A 22,910-nucleotide genomic window follows, 5' to 3' on the forward strand; every position below is an offset into this window, starting at 1 on the left:
AAACAACCAGGTTATTATAGCCAACAAAAACAAATTGAGAAATATTTTTGAAAATGCATTAACATAAAGACAAATTATAAAAGTACTATATTAATCCAGTTTTCAGAGTTGGTATTAAATGGGGCCTACCAATACCTGACCTTAGTTCAAGGTATCGGTACTTGCGACAGCTGCTGACACCAGTATTAGCTGCACTAATGTGGCCAGGAACTAAGAAATACAATAGTTGGAAAGTACAGTACTATTCAATTCAGACAATTAAGGAAAATTTGCTAGTATCGGTATCCGTGACTTCTCAAAAGTTGAGTACTCATACTGGTGTCTAACAATTCTATTAAATGTATTTTTCACTACTACTATACGACAACCATATGGAAGAAGGTCAAACAGTCTTTCGGGAATTATAATCGTTTTTTTCCCCTACGCTTGACAAATATTCCATATGAAAAAAAAGCATGCTAAAACTAATACAAATTAACAAATGAAATATTATAATATAAAAAACAAACCCACTCTAAAAATGATTTAAAACTAACCAAATTAAGAAAAAGGCAAAAAGAACCAACTATAATGAAAAAAACAAAATGATAGCTGAGGTGTGGAACTTGTCTCTTGCTGTGCATCAACTCCTAATAGCTGGATTTTGGTCTGTTACTCTCATAATGAAGCATTATTAAAAATTCAGAAAAGCGAGGGTAAGGGTAAACTTTTTTTGTTTTAATTGTCATTTGTTTTTAGGACAACACAAAATACAGTATTTCTTGCTTTCAAAACATTCACCTTTTTGAACTTTGAAAAATAACAAAATAAGACATGGTAATGCTGGACTAAAAAAAAAAAAAGACTTGACCGAGTATGGGCATAAATGAGGCAAGTCTTCCAAAACTTAATCACTGTCATCGTCATTGTTAGAGCCCTCGGGTTCTGACCCGTTGTCAGAGCGGCGAGGGGAGCCCCCGTTGTCCGACCCCGGTTCCGATTCTCGCTCCGACGCCGCTACGGGCGAACCGGGCCGGGACTCTTCGTCCGATCCCGACCTCTTGCTGTCGTTGTCCGACTGGTCCGAATCGGACTGCCGCTGCGCCGTCCTCTTTTTCATCGGGCGGTCGCTGCCGGAGTCGTCGTCGTCGGAGCCCGCCGAGCGTTGGGGGCTACCCACGGATCGCTGAGGGCTGCCCGCCTCGCTGCCGGAGCGGTTCCTCCCGCGAGGGCTGCCCGCCTCGCTGCCGGAGCGGTTCCTCCCGCGAGGGCTGCCCGCCTCGCTGCCGGAGCGGTTCCTCCCGCGAGGGCTGCCCGCCTCGCTGCCGGAGCGGTTCCTCCCGCGAGGGCTGCCCGCCTCGCTGCCGGAGCGGTTCCTCCCGCGAGGGCTGCCCGCCTCGCTGCCGGAGCGGTTCCTACCTGCGTCAGAGTCGCTTTCCGATACGATGCGTTTTCTGTGGTCGTCGTCATCATCATCGTCAGATCCGGAACCGCTGTCTTTCTGGTTCCTAAAGAGGAGGAAAATTTGACTTTGTGATACTTTATTTTTGCCTCGAAGGTTCCTCCTGCTCGCCTTTTACCTGTCCTCCGCTATTTTCAGCCCATCCTCGTCTGACGACTCAGAGGACGAGATGATTGCCTTTGACTTGATCTTTCCTTTGAGAGAAGGCGGAGGACGCTCAGGCTGAAACTGAAAAGGACCAAGATGTCATACTTAAAGACAATGAGCAATTTCGAAAGCAATCTAGCCATCTGTCTATTAGATTCAACATTATTCATTCACTCCATTAGTCCACTTGGTTTTCCTATTTATTTTTTTCTCACACTAAGCAGTGGTTCCTAAAAATGATAGAGGCGTGGCCTATTGAATGACATCAGGAACATGGCTGGTTAGTCTCAGGGGCTTAGGTTGGCTTGTCAACCTTAGTTCAGTGTTAAGTTGCTTCATTCTCGTTGCGAGTGTTTTCATTTTGTATTGGACCATTTGTAGGGCCTGACTGTTTGATGGCCCGATAAAGAATTTTTGGAGGACGATACCGATTCCGATGTTTAACTCATTCACTCCCAGCCCTTTTCAATGAAGCAACCCCCTTCGGTTCCGGCTGTTTCACTGGATTTTGCAAGGCCCACAGAATATTGTGTTCTATTGCTATAAAAACATGAAAAACTATAGTCTCTTCTTTAATCAGGGAGAAAAAAAAGTAAATTTGTATCGGTTTCCGTTTTGCAGCAAGTTTTGTCATTATTTACAAACCTGTTGAAAACACTGAGGAAAAAAAGCTTGTTGCAACATGACCCTGGCTGAGCTCTTATCTCTGCTGCCACCTGTTGGTTGTTTTTGTAATAAATACCATTGCTTTAAGGGACCTCTTCAGGTCAGTAGCTGCATCAATGCCTTTGTATGCTCTTGCATTTAAAAAAACCCCGTATGAATTCCTTTTCGGGAGTGAAGGACAAAGCATTAAAAAATATTTATAGGTTTTTGGTTTTGAATGAGATTAAGGAGCTGATATCGGCGGCCATTAGTCCCTAATGTTTTCCCACATTGCTCCTAATGTCATTTTTGATATGTGTTTTTAATAAAGTAGCACTGTATTGTATTGTGACAAAAACTTAATAAAACGTAAAAACAGCTAATGTAAAGAAATGAATTGGCTTCATAAAGCGTAATTCCTTCAGTGGAGACGTACCCTTTCGATCCTCTTGCGCTCTTTGGTTTTACGCTGTTTCTTGGATTGCCCTCCTTCTTCATCATCGCTGTCATCTTCTCTAGGAGCTCTGCGGCAATAAAAATCAAAACCACTCGTCCAACTCTATCGAAATAAACGTTTGAGAACCCTCTCTTCTACAAGATTAAATGCGAAAGCACTTCAAAATGGACACACAACTGAATTGTACTGCATTAAAAACAGCTCCAGCCACTATAACATAATGCACAATTTAAACTCAGTGACTCCTCAACACTATATATATATAACACTTTGAGATTCTGTGATGCAGATGAGAGTGGCGCACTCACTTCTTCCTCTTCCGACGGGCCTTCTTCTCTCCGTCCTCGCCCTCGTCCTGCTCGCTCCCGCTGGCGGCCCTTTTCTTCTTCTTCTTCATGGGCAGATCTTCGTCAGAGTCGTCGTTGACGAAATCATCCATGTCGCCTCCCTTCTTGCGCTGGGAGCGGAAGGCAGAGAAAAGTGACGATTATTATAGTCTTTTTTTATTTTTTATTATCTATGTAAATGTACATGCGCCACACTGCCCCTTGCTAGTATATTATTACATTCATATTTTACTAGTAACTAATTGATTTTCTTGTCCTTTTAAAGCAATATTTAAAGTTGAGTTTTGGCACTTAAATAAATACTAAGGTTTGAAATCAATGAATAATTTAGTTGTTTTTTTAATTGTGATTTCAATATCAAATAATCCTGATGATTATTCTTTTCGTAATCACAAAGCCCTATGATATAATTTATTGTCCCTGGACTCAAGTAAGCGAAACCCTGGTCTGTGTGTGTGTGTGTGTGTGTGTGTGTGTGTGTGTGTGTGTGTGTGTGTGTGTGTGTGTGTTTGCCTTTGTGTATTATGAGGACATGTCACCTGAATACACGCAACACTGCGAGGACATTTTGAATTATGAGGACACAGCCCATGTCCTCATAATTCATTCAATGCAGAAGTGCTTCTAGGGCTGTAGAAGGCTTAAATCCAAAGTTTTAGCCAATGTCATTGTAAACCATAATTACATGAATTTGTGTATTTTTGTGTATTTGATGACGCCCCCTGTAGGAAGGTCCTCGTAATGCACCACTTCATGAATTATTCACACCAGTGTATATTTCACAGCATTTGATTGGCTGACCGTCACCTGTCCCCACAATTACGCACATGTCCCCATAATTCCGTTTTTTCTCAAAATGCTGTGTATTGTGAATGTTTGTCTGTAGACGCAGAGCCTTTTTTTTTTTTTGCAGCCACCAATTCCTAAGTAGATAAATTAAATAATGAAATACACTATGACATTTAATTATATATTTCAGCATTTAATTCTTGCAGTGGTTGTTTATTTGAAAATATACAATGGTTAACAGCTGTTTATCACATCACTTTGAACAGCTGGAGGCAGAGACAGAGAAACTGTCAGTGCCGTATATTGATTCATCATTTAACATCCCACCCTGCCTTTACAATGTAACATCTTTCTGTACACCAGTGGCCAAATGTTTTGAGAATGACATTGATTTTCTAAAAATCTCCAGTGCTGACTTATTATTATTGTTTTTTTATGATGGCAATTTGCATGTACTCCAGAATGTTATAGTGATTAGATGAATTGCAAAGTCCCTATTTGCCATGAAAATTAAAGTAATTTCCTTTAGTGACCTTACAAACTTTAAGTGAAGAAGGCTTCAGGGCACCCAAGAAAATCCAGCAAATGCCAGGACTATCTCCCAAAGTTGATTCAGCTGCGGGATAAGGACATCACCACCAGTGTAGAGCTTGCTCAGGAATGGCAGTAAGCAGGTATGAGTGCATCTACACCCATAGTGAGGGAGTAAGACTTTTGGAGGATGGCCTGGTGTGACCAGTGAAAAGGGGATTCCATAAATACAGACCAAAATAAGAAAAAAAGAGTTGAAGTTATTTTCTCTGATTAACCCCCTTTCCAAATGTTTGGGGCATCCGGAAAAATGCTTGTCTGGAGAAGAAAAGGTGAGCGCTACCATCAGTCCTGCTTCATGCCAAAAGGAAAGCATCATGTGACCATTCATTTGCAGGGTTGCTTCTCAGCCAAGGAATTGGGCTCGCTCACAATTTTGCCAAAAAACACATGCATCCATTACTAAAGTATAGTACTAAAACATCCTCGGACAGCAACTGTATGACAGCAGCAAGGTTATTTTATTTACTACAGCAAAAAAACATTTTCGTTAATGAAAACAAAAACCTTTTTAAAAAACTGAAACTGAAATCACATTTTATGATTACAAAATGATCTATAATTCTAGCAATAATATCCTTTGTTTTCGTCTGTGGTAATTCATTTAATATATGAGCCTTTGGGGTTCATTTTAAATGTGATCTATTTTTTTTTATTGACACTGTAAATCATAGAACAATAGCCACTCTTATCAACAAAGTTCATAATCCAACGACTGAACCAATTTGTTGATTTGAACGGGATTTATTATATTGCCCTGAGTACGGAAGTGACGTCATCTAGCAGCCCCGATAGAGAACCGCCCCCGGCTCTATTTACTTCACGAGATGTGATGGCGTGTAGCTGTGCTAATGAGGTAGGTTTGAAGCTCGAATTTTTCCTGTTGTTGTTGGTCGCTTGTGTACATTGCTCCCTCTTTCGCGAAAATGATTTATAATGCAAGTCCAGTGTAAGTGCAGCTAAGCTTACGTTAGCATACCTAACCATCTGTTGATTATGATGGATGCAGCTAATTATTTAGAATTGCTACGCTTCTGTTAGCGACGGTTAGCATAGCAGAGCTAACCGTCTGTTGAGTAAGATGAATGCTAATTGCAATTTTTAAGAGGAAAGCAATAACAGGCTGGTTTTTGATGTGAAAATATACAATGGCTTAGTATTACCAGTACAGTATAAATGAAGTATTGGTAAATTGCTGCATTTGTGTTTACTTAAATTTGTTCTTTCAATAGAAATATTTCAGTAAAGTCTGTTAGTGTTCATTACATTTAATTTATGCAAATATTTAGCAGAGCTGTGCTATCCACTGTATTTTATTTTCGTTGGCACATTTACTGCACACTGCACAGGCTATTATGGTACACTGAAAGTCAACTTCAAGACATCTGCACCAAGTTACCTATCAAACTGATTGAAACTAATTTTTTTCTATAGCTTTAGATCATTATCTTCAGTGAGACATGTCAGTCATGAGGCCACAGAGGGCAAAAGTTAAACCCAAAGAAGAGGTAGCATACTTTTCATCCTTAGGTAAAGACAAGAATGGCTTCACCATAAAATATATTAATTAATTCAAAGGTGAGTATTGGTAAAATATTCTTTAGTATGGGTCTAGTTTTCATTATTGTTATAATGAAATATTTCTGTTGTATCCTTTTTTCTTTGTAAGGTCGAGGAGTGTTCAGTTCCTGCTCCTTTCAGAAGAGAGACTTTCCTACTGAATATCGAGGAGAAGTTCTAAGCAAACAGGAACGTGAAAACAGGCTGAGAGTGTATCATGATGCCCGGAAGGTTTTCATGTTTGAATTTCGCTACAATGGAAAAACACTATGGTATGTTTATATGGTGTGTTGTCACACTTAATTTTGTTTTTTTGGGGGGGATATCGTGCAAGGTTTGACAAAACATAAAAGATTAATTAAAACTCAAAAGCAAAAGTACATTCTTTTCTCAATATAATTTTTTTATTTTTTTATTTCATTTTTTACAATATTGTGACTTGTTTTTTTATTTTACTTTTACAGTTATCGTGAGTATCGCTAACCTCACAATATCATGTTAATTATCATATCGTGATTTCTTATGACATTTGGATATTGTGTCATACATGTGACATACTAGAATTACTGGTCGCACATTCATGATTACATGAAATTATATTATAGCAGTCTAGTCTTAGTAAGAATTTAATTGTATTGGTATTTTTCTATTCATCTGCCCCAGGTTTCCACTGAAGCACAACCTGATGAAGACACAGCTATCAGACTGCGCCAAAGTTGACCAGGTGACTAGATTTATTTTTGAATGTTGTTGAAATCAGTTTTCCGAAGCAAGACATTAGTGGAGGGTGGAGATACTAGGGCTGCACAATATGTGGAAAATATCTTGCCGCACGAATGACTCATGCAATATGTGTATTGCAAAGACGTGCAACAAATGAATATTGGATTAATTGTATACTTTAGTCTGAGGCTAAGCGATATGGCCAAAAAATAAAATAAAAAGTATTTTAAACCAACCATCCAGCATTCTGCCACCACTTGTGCAAAATTACAACTCACAATAACATCTGGATGTAACAGAACATAACAACAGCTTTTAATAATCCAGAAGACAAAATACATTTCACGATTTAGCAAATTTTCAACGATTCAATTTAAATTTAATTTATTCAATTAATTAGATTTATTGCCAGGCCCTACTTGAGTCTGAATTTGACCAATCAGAGACAACATTAATTGCGCATCGCCATACAAGAGAATTGTATCGAGGAGCATTACTAACAAAAAATAACTTATTTGGATAAGACTAGATCACAATGAGCATGATTATTTTTCTGCACGTACGTGTATTTCTTTAATTAGATTATATAGATATATATATTAGGTCCATGTTCAATGTCAAAATAATCTCCATCACTGTATAAAACACCCATGTCGCATGTTTTGTCAATACTGTGCAGACCTCACAGGTGCATAGTCCTCACAATGTCGTAGTTGTGAATAACTGACACTCTGAGGACAGTATATTTACACACTGCGAATGTAAAATAAGTTTTCAGGGGTTTGGAGTTACACATACAGTCCTCATAATTCATACTCTGGTATGGACACTCTGAGGACTGTGTATTTTCTATTAATTGTTTCATTGTGAAAAATAGACGTCACCAATTTACACAAACCACTAGTGCTGACGGATTATTTATTTTTCAAATAGCAAATAAAATGTATTTGCATTCACAATACTTTAACCTATTCATTGTTCTTTATGTACTGTAACTGTGTAAATGCACAGGTACAGTCGTGTTACTAAGAATTTAATTTTACATGTATTTTTCTCTTCATGTGTACCAGGTTTCAAATGAAGCACAACCTGAAGACATAGCTAAAGATGTAGCTGTCACAGACCAAGTTGACCAGGTGACTAGATTTGTTTTTGAATGTTGATGTTGAAATACATTTTTCAGAAGCAAGACGTAGCACAATATATAAAAAAATATTTTGTCGCACGAATGGCTCATGCATATACTGTATGTATGTATACAGTATATGTGTATTGCAAAGACATGCAACAAATGAATATTGGATTGTATACTTTAGTCTGACTTTGACCAATCAGAGACTACCTTAATTGCGCATCGCCATACAAGAGAACCGTATTGAGGGGCATTACTAACAAAAAATAACTTATTTGTATAAGACTAGATCACAATAAGCATGCTTATTTTTCCGCATTAACGTGTATTTTTTTCTTTGGATTATAAAGATTTCTCTATTTCTCTATATCTATCTATCTATATCTATATATCTGTCTCTCTATGTCTCTCTCTCTCTATATACAGTATATATATATCTATACATCTATATCTGTATGCATGTGTGTGTGTGTGTATATATATACGTATATATATACATATATATATGTATATATATACATATATATATGTATATATATACATATATATATGTATATATATATGTATATATATACATATATATATATAGATATGTATATATATACATATATATATATAGATATGTATATATATATATATATATATATATATATATATATATATATATATAGATAGATATGTATGTATATATACATACATATATATATATATATATATATATATATATATATATAGATATGTACTGTATGTATGTATACAGTATATGTATAGATCTTTTTTTTAGGTCCGTGTTAAATGTTTAATCTCCATCACTGTATAAAACACCCATGTCGCATGTTTTGTCAATACTGTGTAACCCTTGCAGATACATAGTCCTCACAATGTCGTAGTTGTGAATAACTGACACTCTGAGGACAGTGTATTTACACACTGCGAATGTAAAATAAGTTTTCAGGGGTTTGGAGTTACACATACAGTCCTCATAATTCATACTCTGGTATGGACACTGAGGACTGTGTGTTTTCTATTAATTGTTTCATTGTGAAAAATAGACGTCACCAATTTACACAAACCACTAGTGCTGACGGATTATTTATTTTTTAAATAGCAAATAAAATGTGTTTGCATTCACAATACTTTAACCTATTCATTGTTCTTTATGTACTGTAACTGTGTAAATGCACAGGTGGTCGTGTTACTAAGAATTGAATTTTATATGTATTTTTCTCTTCATGTGTACCAGGTTTCAACTGAAGCACAACCTGAAGACATAGCTGAAGACGTAGCTGTCACAGACCAAGTTGACCAGGTGACGAGATTTCTTTTTGAATGTTGATGTTGAAATCCATTTTTCAGAAGCAAGATGTTGCACAATTTATAAAAAAAAATATCTTGTCGCACGAATGGCTCATGCAATATGTGTATTGCAAAGACATGCAACAAATGAATATTGGATTGTATACTTTAGTCTGATTTTGACCAATCAGAGACTACCTTAATTGCGCATCGCCATACAAGAGAATTGTATTGAGGAGCATTACTAACAAAATATAACATTTGGATAAGACTAGATCACAATGAGCATGCTTATTTTTCCGCATTAACGTGCATTTCTTTCTTTGGATTATAAAGATCTCTCTATCTCTATCTTTATCTCTATATCTATCTATCTATATCTATATATCTGTCTCTCTATGTCTCTCTCTCTCTATATACAGTATATATATATCTATACATCTATATCTGTATGCATGTGTGTGTGTATGTATGTATGTGTGTATATATATATATATATATATATATATATATATAGATATAGATATAGATATATATATATATATGTATATATATATATATATATATATATAGATATATATATAGATATTTATATATACTGTATATATAGAGTATGTATGTATGTATATATGTATATGTATGTATGTGTATATATACAGTATATGTATAGATCTTTTTTTTAGGTCCGTGTTAAATGTTTAATCTCCATCACTGTATAAAACACCCATGTCGCATGTTTTGTCAATACTGTGCAGCCATCACAGGTGCATAGTCCTCACAATGTCGTAGTTGTGAATAACTGACACTCTGAGGACAGTGTATTTACACACTGCGAATGTAAAATAAGTTTTCAGGGGTTTGGAGTTACACATATAGTCCTCATAATTCATACTCTGGTATGGACACTCTGAGGACTGTGTATTTTCTATTGATTGTTTCATTGTGAAAAATAGACGTCACCAATTTACACAAACCACTAGTGCTGACGGATTATTTATTTTTGAAATGGCAAATAAAATGTGTTTGCATTCACAATACTTTAACCTATTCATTGTTCTTTATGTACTGTAACTGTGTAAATGCACAGGTACAGTCGTGTTACTAAGAATTTAATTTTATATGTATTTTTCTCTTCATGTGTACCAGGTTTCAACTGAAGCACAACCTGAAGACATAGCTAAAGACATAGCTGTCACAGACCAAGTTGACCAGGTGACAAGATTTCTTTTTGAATGTTGATGTTGAAATACATTTTTCAGAAGCAAGACGTTGCACAATTTATAAAAAAAAAAAAGATCTTGTCGCACGAATGGCTCATGCAATAGGTGAATTGCAAAGACATGCAACAAATGAATATTGGATTGTATACTTTAGTCTGATTTTGACCAATCAGAGACTACCTTAATTGCACATCACCATACGAGAACCGTATCGAGGGGCATTACTAACAAAAAATAACTTAATTGGATAAGATTAGATCACAATGAGCATGCTTATTTTTCCGCATTAACGTGTATTTTTTTTTCATTGGATTATAAAAATATATAGATATAGATAGATCTTTTTTTTTAGGTCCATGTCGAAATAATCTCCATCACTGTATAAAACACCCATGTCGCATGTTTTGTCAATACTGTGCAGCCCTCGCAGGTGCTTAGTCCCCACAATGTCGTAGTTGTGAATAACTGACACTCTGAGGACAGTGTATTTACACACTGCGAATGTAAAATAAGTTTTCAGGGCTTGGAGTTACACATACAGTCCTCATAATTCATACTCTGGTCAGGTATGGACACTCTGAGGACTGTGTATTTTCTATTAATTGTTTCATTGTGAAAAATAGACATCACCAATTTACACTAACCATTAGTGCTGACGGATTATTTATTTTTGAAATGGCAAATAAAATGTGTTTGCATTCACAATACTTTAACCTATTCATTGTTCTGTATGTACTGTAACTGTGTAAATGCACAGGTACAGACTTGTGTGTTACTAAGAATTGAATTTTATATGTATTTTTCTCTTCATGTGTACCAGGTTTCAACTGAAGCACAACCTGAAGACATAACTGAAGACGTAGCTGTCACAGACCAAGTTGACCAGGTGACGAGATTTCTTTTTGAATGTTGACGTTGAAATACATTTTTCAGAAGCAAGACGTTGGCACAATATATAAAAAAATATCTTGTCGCACGAATGGCTCATGCAATATGTGTATTGCAAAGACAAGCAACAAATGAATATTGGATTGTATACTTTAGTCTGACTTTGACCAATCAGAGACTACCTTAATTGCGCATCGCCATACGAGAAACGTATCGAGGGGCATTACTAACAAAAAATAACTTAATTGGATAAGATTAGATCACAATGAGCATGTTTATTTTTCCGCATTATCGTGTATTTTTTTTCATTGGATTATAAAAATATATAGCTATAGATAGATCCTTTTTTTTTAGGTCCATGTTCAATGTCGAAATAATCTCCATTACTGTATAAAACACCCATGTCGCATGTTTTGTCAATACTGTGCAGCCCTCACAGATACTTAGTCCTCACAATGTTATAGTTGTGAATAACTGACACTGAGGACAGTGTATTCATACACCGTGACTGTAAAATAAGTTTTGAGGGCTTGGAGTTATTATACAATTCATACTCTGGTCAGGTATGGATTCTCTGAGGACTGTGTATTTTCTTGTTTTTGTTTCATTGTGAAAAATAGACGTCACCAATTTACACAAACCTGTAGTGCAGAAGGATTTATTTATTTATTTTTGTAATGGCAAATAAAATGAGTTTGCATTTACAATACTTTAACCTATTAATTGTTCTGTATGTACTGTAACTGTGTAAATGCACAGGTACAGTCGTGTTACTAAGAATTGAATTTTATATGTATTTTTCTCTTCATGTGTACCAGGTTTCAACTGAAGCACAACCTGAAGACATAGCTGAAGACGTAGCTGTCACAGACCAAGTTGACCAGGTGACGAGATTTCTTTTTGAATATTGATGTTGAAATCAGTTTTCAGAAGCAAGACGTTAGGAGTGAAGAGTGTAGAGTAGATGCTAGGGCTGAACTATATAACTAACAAATATAATCACAACAATTTTTTTATGCAATGTGTATTGCCAAGACGTTCAAAATATTGTATCCAACAATAAGCTTGTATGGGACTAAAATTCCTACAAGTCAACATTAAAAATATCTCAAATTGAAGATTTGTTGGCAGTTTGGTGATTTGGATTATGCACTGTAGTGATCTTTTGTTCCCATTAATTTATTTATGGTGGATTTTAGAGATGAACTCGCTATCAATTTTATTTTATTTTTTTAAACAGAAGTGTAAACATCAGGTAGTTAATTTACTTGTATCAAGCTTGGATAAATGTGCTTTATGTTTTGGACCTTTCGCTGCACTAGAATGGACTGGCATGATGGGTATTTTATCTTCTGTGTTATTTGTATCTGCAATGGATCTTTGTTTCACGCAACCAGAATTAATAGTGCAGGCATTTTCATTGAATGAATATAATTTAGTCAAGAGGATAAATTATGACCCATGTTTATACCTTTATCTTTAGTTGCAAGCAGCTAAATGTTGAGCAATTGTCTCAATCTTAACGACTGTCTGACTCGGTAAAATAGAAAAGTCTACTGTAACTGAAGGACTGTATCACACAATATCTGTTTTAGGGGCAATGCCATAGATTAAGCATATTAACTATCCCTCTTGTTAAATGCTTCATCTCATCTTTCGAATAAATGTGACTAGATTTATAATAATGTTTAGTATGTGCACAAACTTTAGGTTCTAAATGCTTTTCTAGTTTGCTCCAGCATCTGGCACATATCCCGTTTAAAAAAAATGCAAAACTGCTTGATGATGAAGACCTTTGGTAAATTAACTTTAGCATATTAGCCCATCAATGGCGGGAGCTACTTCTGCCGCGAGCGCTCGACACTTTTCTCAAGCTTCTACTTCGAGTGTAACGTCACTAAGTAACAGCGAAGTAAAGCTAGTAAATATTTATGACCACCCGCCAAAATGAATTTTAACCCGCATCTGGCAGGTTAATTTTAGAGCCACTGTATATATGCATATGTATGTGTGCATCTACTGTATATATGGATATCATTGCTGTCCTGTGAAAAACACGTTTCCATTTTTAGGTCGCGGGCTGCTCTCCGGTAGCTCCTATGGTGGAAGTGTTTTTCACAGAACAGCGACAATATGTGTATGTATGTATGTATGTAATAATTGTTTTCGTTTAAAAAATTAGGTTGCTGATGTATCCAGTTCAAGTGAGGATTCGTTAGCAGAGGAATATGTTCCAGATTCTCACAGTACTTCGGACACTTCCTACATTGAACCTGTTTCAGAAATTCAGAAATCCGAAGGTATTTCAGGAATGAGCTATGAGAAAACTGCTCATCCTTTAAGATGAGAGGTAGTCATGTTTTAAAGAATAAAATGTTCAATGTTCACTGACTCTTTTGCATCTGGTTTCATGTCTAGCTTATCCATTACAAAGCTGTGTTTGACCTAGATAACCTGTTCACATAAGAAGCAGTTTTATTAACATACCAGTTTCAGTCTGTCCTAAATTTGTAAGTTGTAACATGAGCACCATGTTAAAACTTACAATTTTAGGACAGATCAGGTATGACTTTGCATTTCACAGTATTGTTATGTACAACAATGTGTCCTTATATCAGGTAAGTCATTACACATCAATGCCATTTTAGTTTGTGTAAAGTCAGAATGCCAGAACTTTCAAATCACTTCAGTGACATGGTTGCGGTGTGTTGTGTAAACTTTGTCCTTGTAATGTGAGTTGGTCCTCATAATTACCATTTTTGCAATGGGCGTGGCTTATTTAGGTCATTATCTATGTCCTCACAATTACGGATTTTTTCAGGTTTTTCTTTTTTTCGTGTGTTGAGTTTTTTCAAGTTTTGAAGTGAAATTTTCCTGGACAACCCCAAAAAAATTTTTGGGGTGCAAGTCCCATCTCTCTGGCATTAGCAGAAAGGGGTGTCCCTGTAATACACAATTAAACCGGTTTGGAAAAAATGTCCTCATAATACACAGAGGCGTGCGTGCGTGCGTGCGTGCGTGCGTGCGTGCGTGCGTGCGTGCGTGCGTGCGTGCGTGCGTGCGTGCGTGCGTGCGTGACTCACGCGTCCACCACCTCCACCTCCCTTCTTCTTCTCCTTGGAAATGCCCTCGGCGAAGGAGAGCAGGTTCTTGGTCTTCTCCACGTAGAGAGCTCTCTGCTCCAGCAGCTTCTTCTGCTCCTCAATCTTTTGGCTCTTCTTCTCTTCCTGAAGTTTTTTTTTGGGGGGGGGGGGGCACAACTTCAGCAGAGAGAAACTCCAAAGCGCAAATCATTGCCGTGATTCACGTACTTGCTCCTTCATCAACTGTTGGCGCAGCAGGTCGCGCTCTTGCTCTTGTTGGGCCCGAAGTTCCTTCTCCTCCTCGTCCTGCTTTCTGGCGCGTGCCACGTGGTACTGAGCCTGACTCAACAAGTCGGAGCACTGCCTGCGAACCCACAATGACAATTACGACGTCGGAATCCGCACTCTAAAGAATACATGCGAGTACTGTTGTATTTTCTGTCTACATGTGCTCAGTATGTGTTCAAATATCTCTTATGATCAGTCATAATTGCGCAAAAGCAATGCTATTTTGTTAGCATGTCTATGACGTTTTGCCATGTTTGTTAGCATTAAGCTAAGCAAACTTTTTGAAGACGTGGTTGTTTTAAATACAGGTGTAATTCAGAGTGGCAAGAAACAGCTTGAAACCTCCCGATTGAATTTTTTTTTTTTAAGTTCATTATCTGCCAAATGGCTTCTTGCAAAAATCGCTGCCGTCTCAAAATTTTTACTCTGAAGGAGGAAATTTGAAAAATAAGGATTTGCAAACAAACCTGGCTTCAGAAGCTGCGTGTGCAAGGTCAAATCTCATCTTGTCTCCAGCTTTGCTCAGGTAACTGAAATACCTGAGAGGGGACAACGAAGTGAGGAAGCTGCAGGACGGCTTAAGTGGAATGATCATTTTGCAAGCATTTTCACAAATGTCAGCCATCTACGACCATATAAGCCATTTGAAAAATCTAAATCAGGGTTTGCTCGGCCCCGAGTGGAAACGAAGCGACTGCGGCTACCTGTGAGCGAGTTCCAGCTCTTTGACGGAGCTCAGCACAGCCTTCAGGTTACTCTTCTCGTCCTTGAGGACCAGCGTGGCGAGCCGCTGAAGCACCAGGGCCACGTTGAACATAAGGACTGTGTCGTTGGGCGCCACATGGCGGGCCTGAATGCGACAGAACAATATATGACAAAAGCTCACACTACGTCGTGCTGCATACACACACTGTACATATACTCTTTATATATTAGGGCTGTCAGTCGATAACTATTTTTAATCATAATTAATCACTTGATTGTCATAGCCAATTTATGATTAATCGCAAATTAATCACACTGTAGGACAATAAAAGATATTTTTTAAAGTTTTTTTTTTTAATGAACAAATAGGGTTACCAAATACTAATGCGGCTCTATCTTTTAGTTCATTGTAGAGCTATCGACGATTTTTTTTTTTTTTAAATCAGCTTAATTACATTTTAGAATTTTGATCACTTAATTAAAAAGGCTTTTTAATCAACATTTTTTAGCCGTCAAATTTGAAAAGCACCTGTTAATTATTTCGACATTTAATGATAATTATGAGGACTTCAACATTTTTTGAGCCACTGCACACTCATCCTCCTCTTTTTCTAATAAGTTGCTAGCATTACTTGCATAATTTAAAATGAAAAAAAAAAAGACCCCAATATTTTGACATGAACAAATACTCTGAATGGCATACGCAAAAAAATATTAAATGCTTTACTTTAATTCATCTAGTTATGTTTATTGCTCAAACATTTATCTACGGTCAAAATTAATAAGTGTATTCTGCGTTAATATATGATTAATGTAATACATTTTGGTGATTAATCAATGAGTTAACCCTTTAACTTTGACAGCACTAGTTCACTGAGACAGTAATGTTATATAAGTAACTCGTAAAGTTATTTTAAGATAAAAATAAATACTATACAGTTAAAAGGAGTGTGAAACATTGAGTCATAGATTTGTGTTGAGGTCATTTTCTGTCACTAGATGGCATTAGTGTTTCATGTGAGAGAAACAGAACATTTTCTTATCAAATTCAGAGCAATTGGTATTTGGAACATGAAGCAACTTGTGGACTCCAGGCCAGTTTGCTCATCGTAAATTGCAACTAGTCACCAGTCCCCACAAATTATTATATATATTTTTTAATCACATTCATTACATTAAATTGCGTTATGCACAATTGTGTATGTAAAATAAAGCATTAACAACAATGTTTTTACATCAATTGTATTACATTTTGAATGCTCCTGGACATCGTATTAAATGCGGTTTAATGCCATTTAAGGCCTCGATTTCAGCAAAATCCATTTATCGACTTTTAATGCTTTTTAATGACCCGCAGAAATCCTGTAATCTTACAACAGCTTTTGGAGGAGTTTTTACATATATGTGTATGCCTGCCTTATATTTGATTAGGCGGCCAGATTGCCAAGATAAAAACCCCAGAAGAAACAACACGATGTCCATTTGAGTGAAGCAAAAATGTGTGCTAAATACTTACTTACGGTATATTCTGTTTACTGAGTTAATTACTGCACCTTTTTACATTACAGAGCACTATATTTCTTGGGGGGCACAGATGGTCACGGAACAATTTGAACTGTATGCACAAATGCTCCACCATAACTTACGAGGAGCATGTCTGCGATTTTACCTTGAGCAGCATCTGCTTGCAATCCTGGAGTTTGCCACATTTAAAGAGTGCTCGTGCCAAGTAGAGCAAGACCTCCGTGTTCTGGTGTTTGTAAAACTTCTTGAGGCAGTTCTCATACTGCACAGCAGAAAGTCACGATTTAGTACGCTCATTGATGTGCAGACACAATAGCTGTCAAAACGTATGCCCCTTACCATCTGCACAGCGCTGATGTATTGCTTCTGCTCCACGTAAATGTGAGCCAGGTTCAACCACACGTCGCTGATGTCGGCCGTGGCCTCCCTCACCTGTGCAAACACGTCCCGGGACTCTCTGTAGTAGCCCTTATGAGCCAGCACGGCACCTGTACACACAATAGTCCTCTTGAGACTGAAATCATTTTTTTTAAGTCAGATAGGAAGCTCAACATACCGATCCCATTGGCCGCGTAAAGGTTCTTGGCGTCATTTCGCAGGACCTGTTTGTAAATGGCCAACGCTCGATCCTGATGTCTCTTTTCCTGTACACATGAAAACATTCAAGGTCAGCAGAAGCAGACTTCCGCAAAGGATGAACGGTAAAAAATAGGTGTTTTTGATATTCAGCTGAATAATAAATAATGATTTTTGTGACTCCACCTTCTCCCGGTCTCTGGTGGGCTGATGGAGGGTCTGCAGCCACACGTTGCCCAGCGCCAACATAGAGTAGGTGTCATTCTGAGTGGACGGCTGCTTCAAAATGCGCTCAAACTTCTTTTGACCCGGCCCCCACTCCTGTTTGGCCAAGTGAAGGTTTCCTATGAGAGACCAGGCATCTGGGTGATCCTGCAACAAGCAGTAACAGAGAATGGTGATGACAGTCTGGAATCACATCAATAATGGATTCTGTAATGGCCTTGGATATTGGCAAGGAGAGCTTAGAGTCTGTTATGACAAAACAAAATATTTATATTTATGCTTGAATGTGATACCTTACTTAAATTACACTAAACTGTCAGTTAATTTCTATAATGAAATAGTTTCCAATTTGGAATAATTCCCCAGCTCAGCTTCCCTTGGAAATGTAACAGATCATTTGCCAGAATATTCCCCCTAAATATACCTGATTAATCTGCAGGGCCTCCTTGAACCAATCCGAAGCCTCGTAGAAATTGCCTTTGTCCCGTGCCATCGCACCAAGTCGCAGATAACCTGAAAGGCAAACACAAATGTTGCACAATCCATTTTCATCATACTTGAGCTGCGTGATGTATAGTTGTGTATCTGGTGCGCTTACAGTCCACATAGTTGGGATGCTCCCTCAGAATGTTCTTGTAGAGCTTCTCTGCCTCGTGGAATTCGCACATGGCTTCGTACAGACGCGCCAGATTGTAGGAGGTGGTGACAGAAATGGCGTTGTAGTAGTGCTCGTCGTGCTCGCCCTCGGCTTTGGCCCGATCCAGAGAGGCCAGGAAGTATTTCTGGAGGGGGAAGCCCGTTTAAAGTCTAAATTTACCTTTGTAAAAGAATATGGTGGTGCTTTGACTTACAAGTGGTGCAATTTACGAGCTACTGAGACACTTCAATGAAGTGAAAAAAAATTATTGAACGGACTAACAGCCAAAAACAACGTTGGTTTAATGTCACTTTATAATTAGTTAATTTCTTTACATTCTATTTTTACTATGGTTTTAGATCTACAGAATAATTTACAATACTGTTATTTTGAGACTTTAACATACAAGCTATTGCTTCATTAAAACATACAACAATAGTTAGTGGCCGTCTACCTTGGCCTCTTCCAGGTTGCCCAGTCGGAAGTGAAGCGCGCCGAGGTTGTTGAGGATCTCCGGGGGCACGTCCGCCTGCACTTTCTCTTGCAGAATGCGGGTGGCTGTGCCGTACGCAGACAGCGCGCCTTGGATGTCGGTCTGCTCCAGGATCTGGGCCAGCTCGATCCAGGCTTCCACGTCGTCGGGGTATTGCTCGGTTACCTTCTTCAGATGGCCCTAAGTAGCACAGATGAATACTTGAGCTAAGTATTTTTAGGTACTTGGAGTAAAAAGGTTAAGAATGATTGCTATAGCGTTTGTCCTCAATAGGTAACTGGTAAACTGGATTCTATCTTAGCTGATTTTGGATGAGAGGCAAAGTACACGCTAGACTGGTCCCCAGTCAATTGTGGGGAACACTGTTCCGATAAATGCATGACATAATTAATGAAAATTGAGAACACATACTTTGGCAATGTCTCGCTTTTCCTGGTCGTCAGACGTTGCGTAGAGAGAGCCCAGAATTTTGATGGTCTCGTAGTTGTTCGGGTAGGCCTTTAAAACCTTTTCAAAGCACTGGGCCGCATTCTCCTTGTCTCTTCGATAAACGTACATCTGTCCCAGGCCGAAGAAGGGCAACACAAATGTGGCGGAGGCAAACTGCGTGGCCTGGTAGTAATACTGAAAGGCTTGGTCATAATCCTCCTATGGCCACAGAAGGAGAAATTAAAGACGTTAGTTTGTTGAAGACGTTCCACCTTTAATGTAAAAGGCTTCATCAGCTAAAAAAAATTTAAGTTTTGAGTGTCCCTTCACCAAACAAGAAGAGTCCAATTGCCTTGAAGAAACTTTTGCCGCTAAACAACACGCAGTAAATAAGAAGGAAGCTACTTCACAATGACCAAGGACGCTACCTGCACGTGAAACGATCGTGCCAACTGGTAGCAGCTCTCCGCCTGCATGGCCTCCACTTCAGTGTTGTGGAAAGCATGCAGGGCCAGATGCTGCACTTTGCTGTAGTCCTAAAGGCAGAAAAAGAACAAACGATGTGAGCAACATTCAAAACGAGGTCGAGCAAGCGGGTACAAAGCTAGTGGCTACCTTTTTGAAGAAGAAGTGGTTGGCCAGGTGGTTGAGAACCATGGGGTTGCTAGGGTCGATAGTGTAGGCGCGCGATAGGAGCTGCACTCCGTTCTTGATGGAGTCGGCCTCCTTGTTGTTAAGCTCCAGAACAGCCAAGCCGACGAGGGCTCCAACGCATTTGGCGTTGAGCTCCAGGGCGCGGCCGAACGCCAGGCGAGCTTTCTCCAATTTGTTGAGCTTGACGAAGCAGTGGCCCATGCCCAGCCTTACTTCAGCTGGTCACATACAAAATCAATGACATACAGCATGCTATTTATGAATGACTGAAGAAGAAAAAGCTAATCTTTACCTGGACAGCCGGGGTTTGTGCGCAGAGCCTTTTTGTAGTACGCCAGTGCTCCTCTGTAATCCTTTTTATTGAAGGAGATGCATGCCTTACCTGATAAACAACAAAAGAGTGTGTTAATTCAGTGAATGATGTCTCATTATTTGATCAAATATATCATATATATAAGCTGGCTCATTATCATTCAGTTAGATATTTTATGATGGAGCTCCATTTTTTTCCTCCATAAGCTGCAACAATGAGTCATTTATTGTTGTTTTTCTATTATTCGATTAACATGACATTGTCCACGCCCCTAGTTATAAAGACAAAAATGTAAAGATAAATTCATCAGTCAATGCGTTTTTTTTGTAGGGAAGGGGGAGTACTGATCGAAGTATCGAGTCAATATGAGGCCTTATTTCAAGGTATCGGTACCGATGCTTATTATTGGAGACTACTCAAGAATTGCGTACAGTACTCAGTAACCGTAATGGTCTGAAAAAAAAAAAGTGGTTTCGAACATCCCTACTTTTTTTGCATGTTTTTAACTTGGAAATTCCTCTAGTTTGCAAAGTTAAACAGGCTTTTTTTTTTTGCATGGCTACGAGCTTTATTCCTATGTGTTTAATTGTATTTCATGTTTAAATGTTTTATTTTTCTTTAATTCAGAGATTTTTTTCATGTACACACACACACACACACAGAGAGAGAGAGAGAGAAAGAGAGAGAGACAGCGAGACAGAGAGAAAGAGAGAAAGAGAGACAGAGAGAGAGAAAGAGAGAATGAGATTAAACCTAAAAAAACATTCTATAGTGTACAACTTGCCAAGTAAAGCAGGGATGTTATTGGTGGACTGGTTGAGGACAAATTGAAACTGAGCATCGGCCTGGTCCATCTTGTCTCCTTCCAGCAAGCAAAAACAAGCTCTTCCCAGCAAATGGTTCTGAATGAGACAAGATGAGGTGTATTTATTTGTATGTATATGTATAAGTTTTTTTTTTTTGTAACCTGCCCAGAGTCTTATTCTCACCTGATCGTACATAATGATCTTGTCTGCCATTGTGTACAACAGCGTGGCCTGTGTGATGAGCTCTTTCTTGGCATCTTTGTTCTTCTCTTTGCGCGCCTGCTGTACGTAGTAAGCTGCCAGAGTGTCAAGACATGTCATCTGATCCTTCTCGTGATCGCTGTAGTCCAGGTTCCCGTCAATGCGCGCCGCCTCAAGGAGTTTGACAAAGTCCTCTGTTTTGCCCTGCTTGTAGTACTCCAGCTAAGAAAACAAAAAAGGCAGTGTTATTGTTTCATTAGATAGCAAATATGTGTTTCAATACTTACACTAATCAATCACAAGCAGTTAGGGATTATTAGGCTTTCGGAAGAAATTTCAGAGGAACTTAAAATGCACTATAACCTTTACAGGTTTAGTTCTCTAAAATTTTGAACACACAAAGCCCATGTGGTTTCAACACTTTTTGCACAACTTGCAATTTTCTAACAATGGAGCCAAACAACAACATTCACAACAGGAAATCCATGATTTAACCAATACATATCTATATCTTTCTTTGAGAAATGTATTCTCTCAAATCAGATTTGGTTGTTTCATTAAGATAACAAAAAAAAAAATACTGTTTTCTATAAAACTCACACCTTATTTGAGGACAATAAGGAGTTTTACATTTGTAACAAGTACAATATATGCTTACCGCCAAGGCAATCCATATGTGCAGCTGTGTGTGCTCCTGCTTCAGGATACTGATGACCTCGTCACCTTCAGGCAGTTGGTCAAAATCAAGCTCAATGACCTGCAGAATGACACGTATTATATTTACATCAATTTGATAACACACAAATAAGATCGTCCTAACCCATCTGCAGAGATATACTTTTTTTGTTTTTGTTTTAATAGTTTATGCTTGAATGTACATACCATGATGTGACGTGATGCTAATTTGTTAGTCCGTCAACGGCGTTTTACATAATTATGCATATTTAAATCAGTACGTTTTTTTTAAATTAATGAATATTGAAAATTCGAAAAATTCAACTTTACTTTTAATAATGGCATTCAATAGAAATACTGCTTATACATATATAAAACAACAACAACCGTGCATTCCTTTAAAAAAAATGTGGATGTTCAGTTTTTGTGGACAATGAAAGGTAGCGAGAGGTGTTTTAAATATTTTGGTTACTTTATTTACTGAATTTTTAGCTCCTAATCATATTTATTTTCTTTATCTTAAATTAAAATAGAGATCTGCTGATTTTGGACATATGGTTAGTACATCTACGTCAGTAACGCAGCATGCAGTACGGGGCACTTGTTCTGATGTTAGCAATAATTAGCACACATGACTAGCAACAACAGCGTCGTATGAGAACCAGCTTTTAAACAAAAATATTTACCTCATCTGTGTCCCGAAGAGGGATCTCGATAGACCCTCGAGACATCTTGGAGGAGGAAAAGCCCAAATACAGTTAAATAGTAACTTTAAAGCCAGCGCAGCTGATAAGCCTGGTCCTAAAATGATGCTTTAGGCCGGAAGACAGCACAGAGTAAGCACAGATTGTGCAACCGAAAACTGTGTCCGGTTGGAAGGGGGAACACAATTTGACATTCCTTCTTTTTTTTACGACTTTACTGTATTACTGACGCAGATTTGCAAATACGTATATAAGATATGACTTTATTCACATTCTTCTGTCTTCGCTGAAAGAATTATCAAATAACGTATTCACGTAAAAAAAAATTACGGTCGTCCACTAGTTGTTCTTCTTCTACTAC

At 37.9% G+C, this 22,910-nt stretch overlaps 2 protein-coding genes across 2 annotated transcripts; one reads left to right on the top strand and one right to left on the bottom strand.

The window, feature by feature from the left end:
* Positions 1-696: 696 nt before the first annotated feature.
* On the bottom strand, positions 697-22,838 carry ctr9 (CTR9 component of Paf1/RNA polymerase II complex). Its single transcript, XM_086071710.1, has 23 exons — positions 22,532-22,838; positions 21,829-21,927; positions 21,153-21,392; positions 20,948-21,065; positions 20,143-20,232; positions 19,812-20,068; positions 19,625-19,732; positions 19,179-19,415; positions 18,729-18,947; positions 18,236-18,419; positions 18,062-18,150; positions 17,599-17,784; positions 17,393-17,480; positions 17,176-17,324; positions 16,982-17,098; positions 15,312-15,457; positions 15,075-15,146; positions 14,548-14,683; positions 14,320-14,463; positions 2,999-3,147; positions 2,670-2,757; positions 1,560-1,669; positions 697-1,487 (listed from the first exon to the last, which is right to left on the bottom strand). The coding sequence occupies exons 1-23, from the start codon at positions 22,574-22,576 to the stop codon at positions 887-889; spliced, it is 3,672 nt and encodes a 1,223-aa protein (XP_085927836.1). The 5' UTR covers positions 22,577-22,838; the 3' UTR covers positions 697-886.
* LOC147177162 (uncharacterized) lies at positions 4,969-13,719 on the top strand. The gene is made up of 8 exons (XM_086071711.1): positions 4,969-5,995; positions 6,087-6,249; positions 6,641-6,701; positions 7,771-7,836; positions 9,076-9,141; positions 10,275-10,340; positions 12,055-12,120; positions 13,419-13,719. The coding sequence occupies exons 2-8, from the start codon at positions 6,215-6,217 to the stop codon at positions 13,581-13,583; spliced, it is 525 nt and encodes a 174-aa protein (XP_085927837.1). The 5' UTR covers positions 4,969-5,995; positions 6,087-6,214; the 3' UTR covers positions 13,584-13,719.
* Positions 22,839-22,910: the final 72 nt, after the last annotated feature.

Source organism: Leptonotus elevatus, chromosome 3 (assembly GCF_054856555.1).
Source record: "Leptonotus elevatus isolate MCC_2025b chromosome 3, RoL_Lele_1.0, whole genome shotgun sequence".
Taxonomy (NCBI): Eukaryota; Metazoa; Chordata; class Actinopteri; order Syngnathiformes; family Syngnathidae; genus Leptonotus; species Leptonotus elevatus.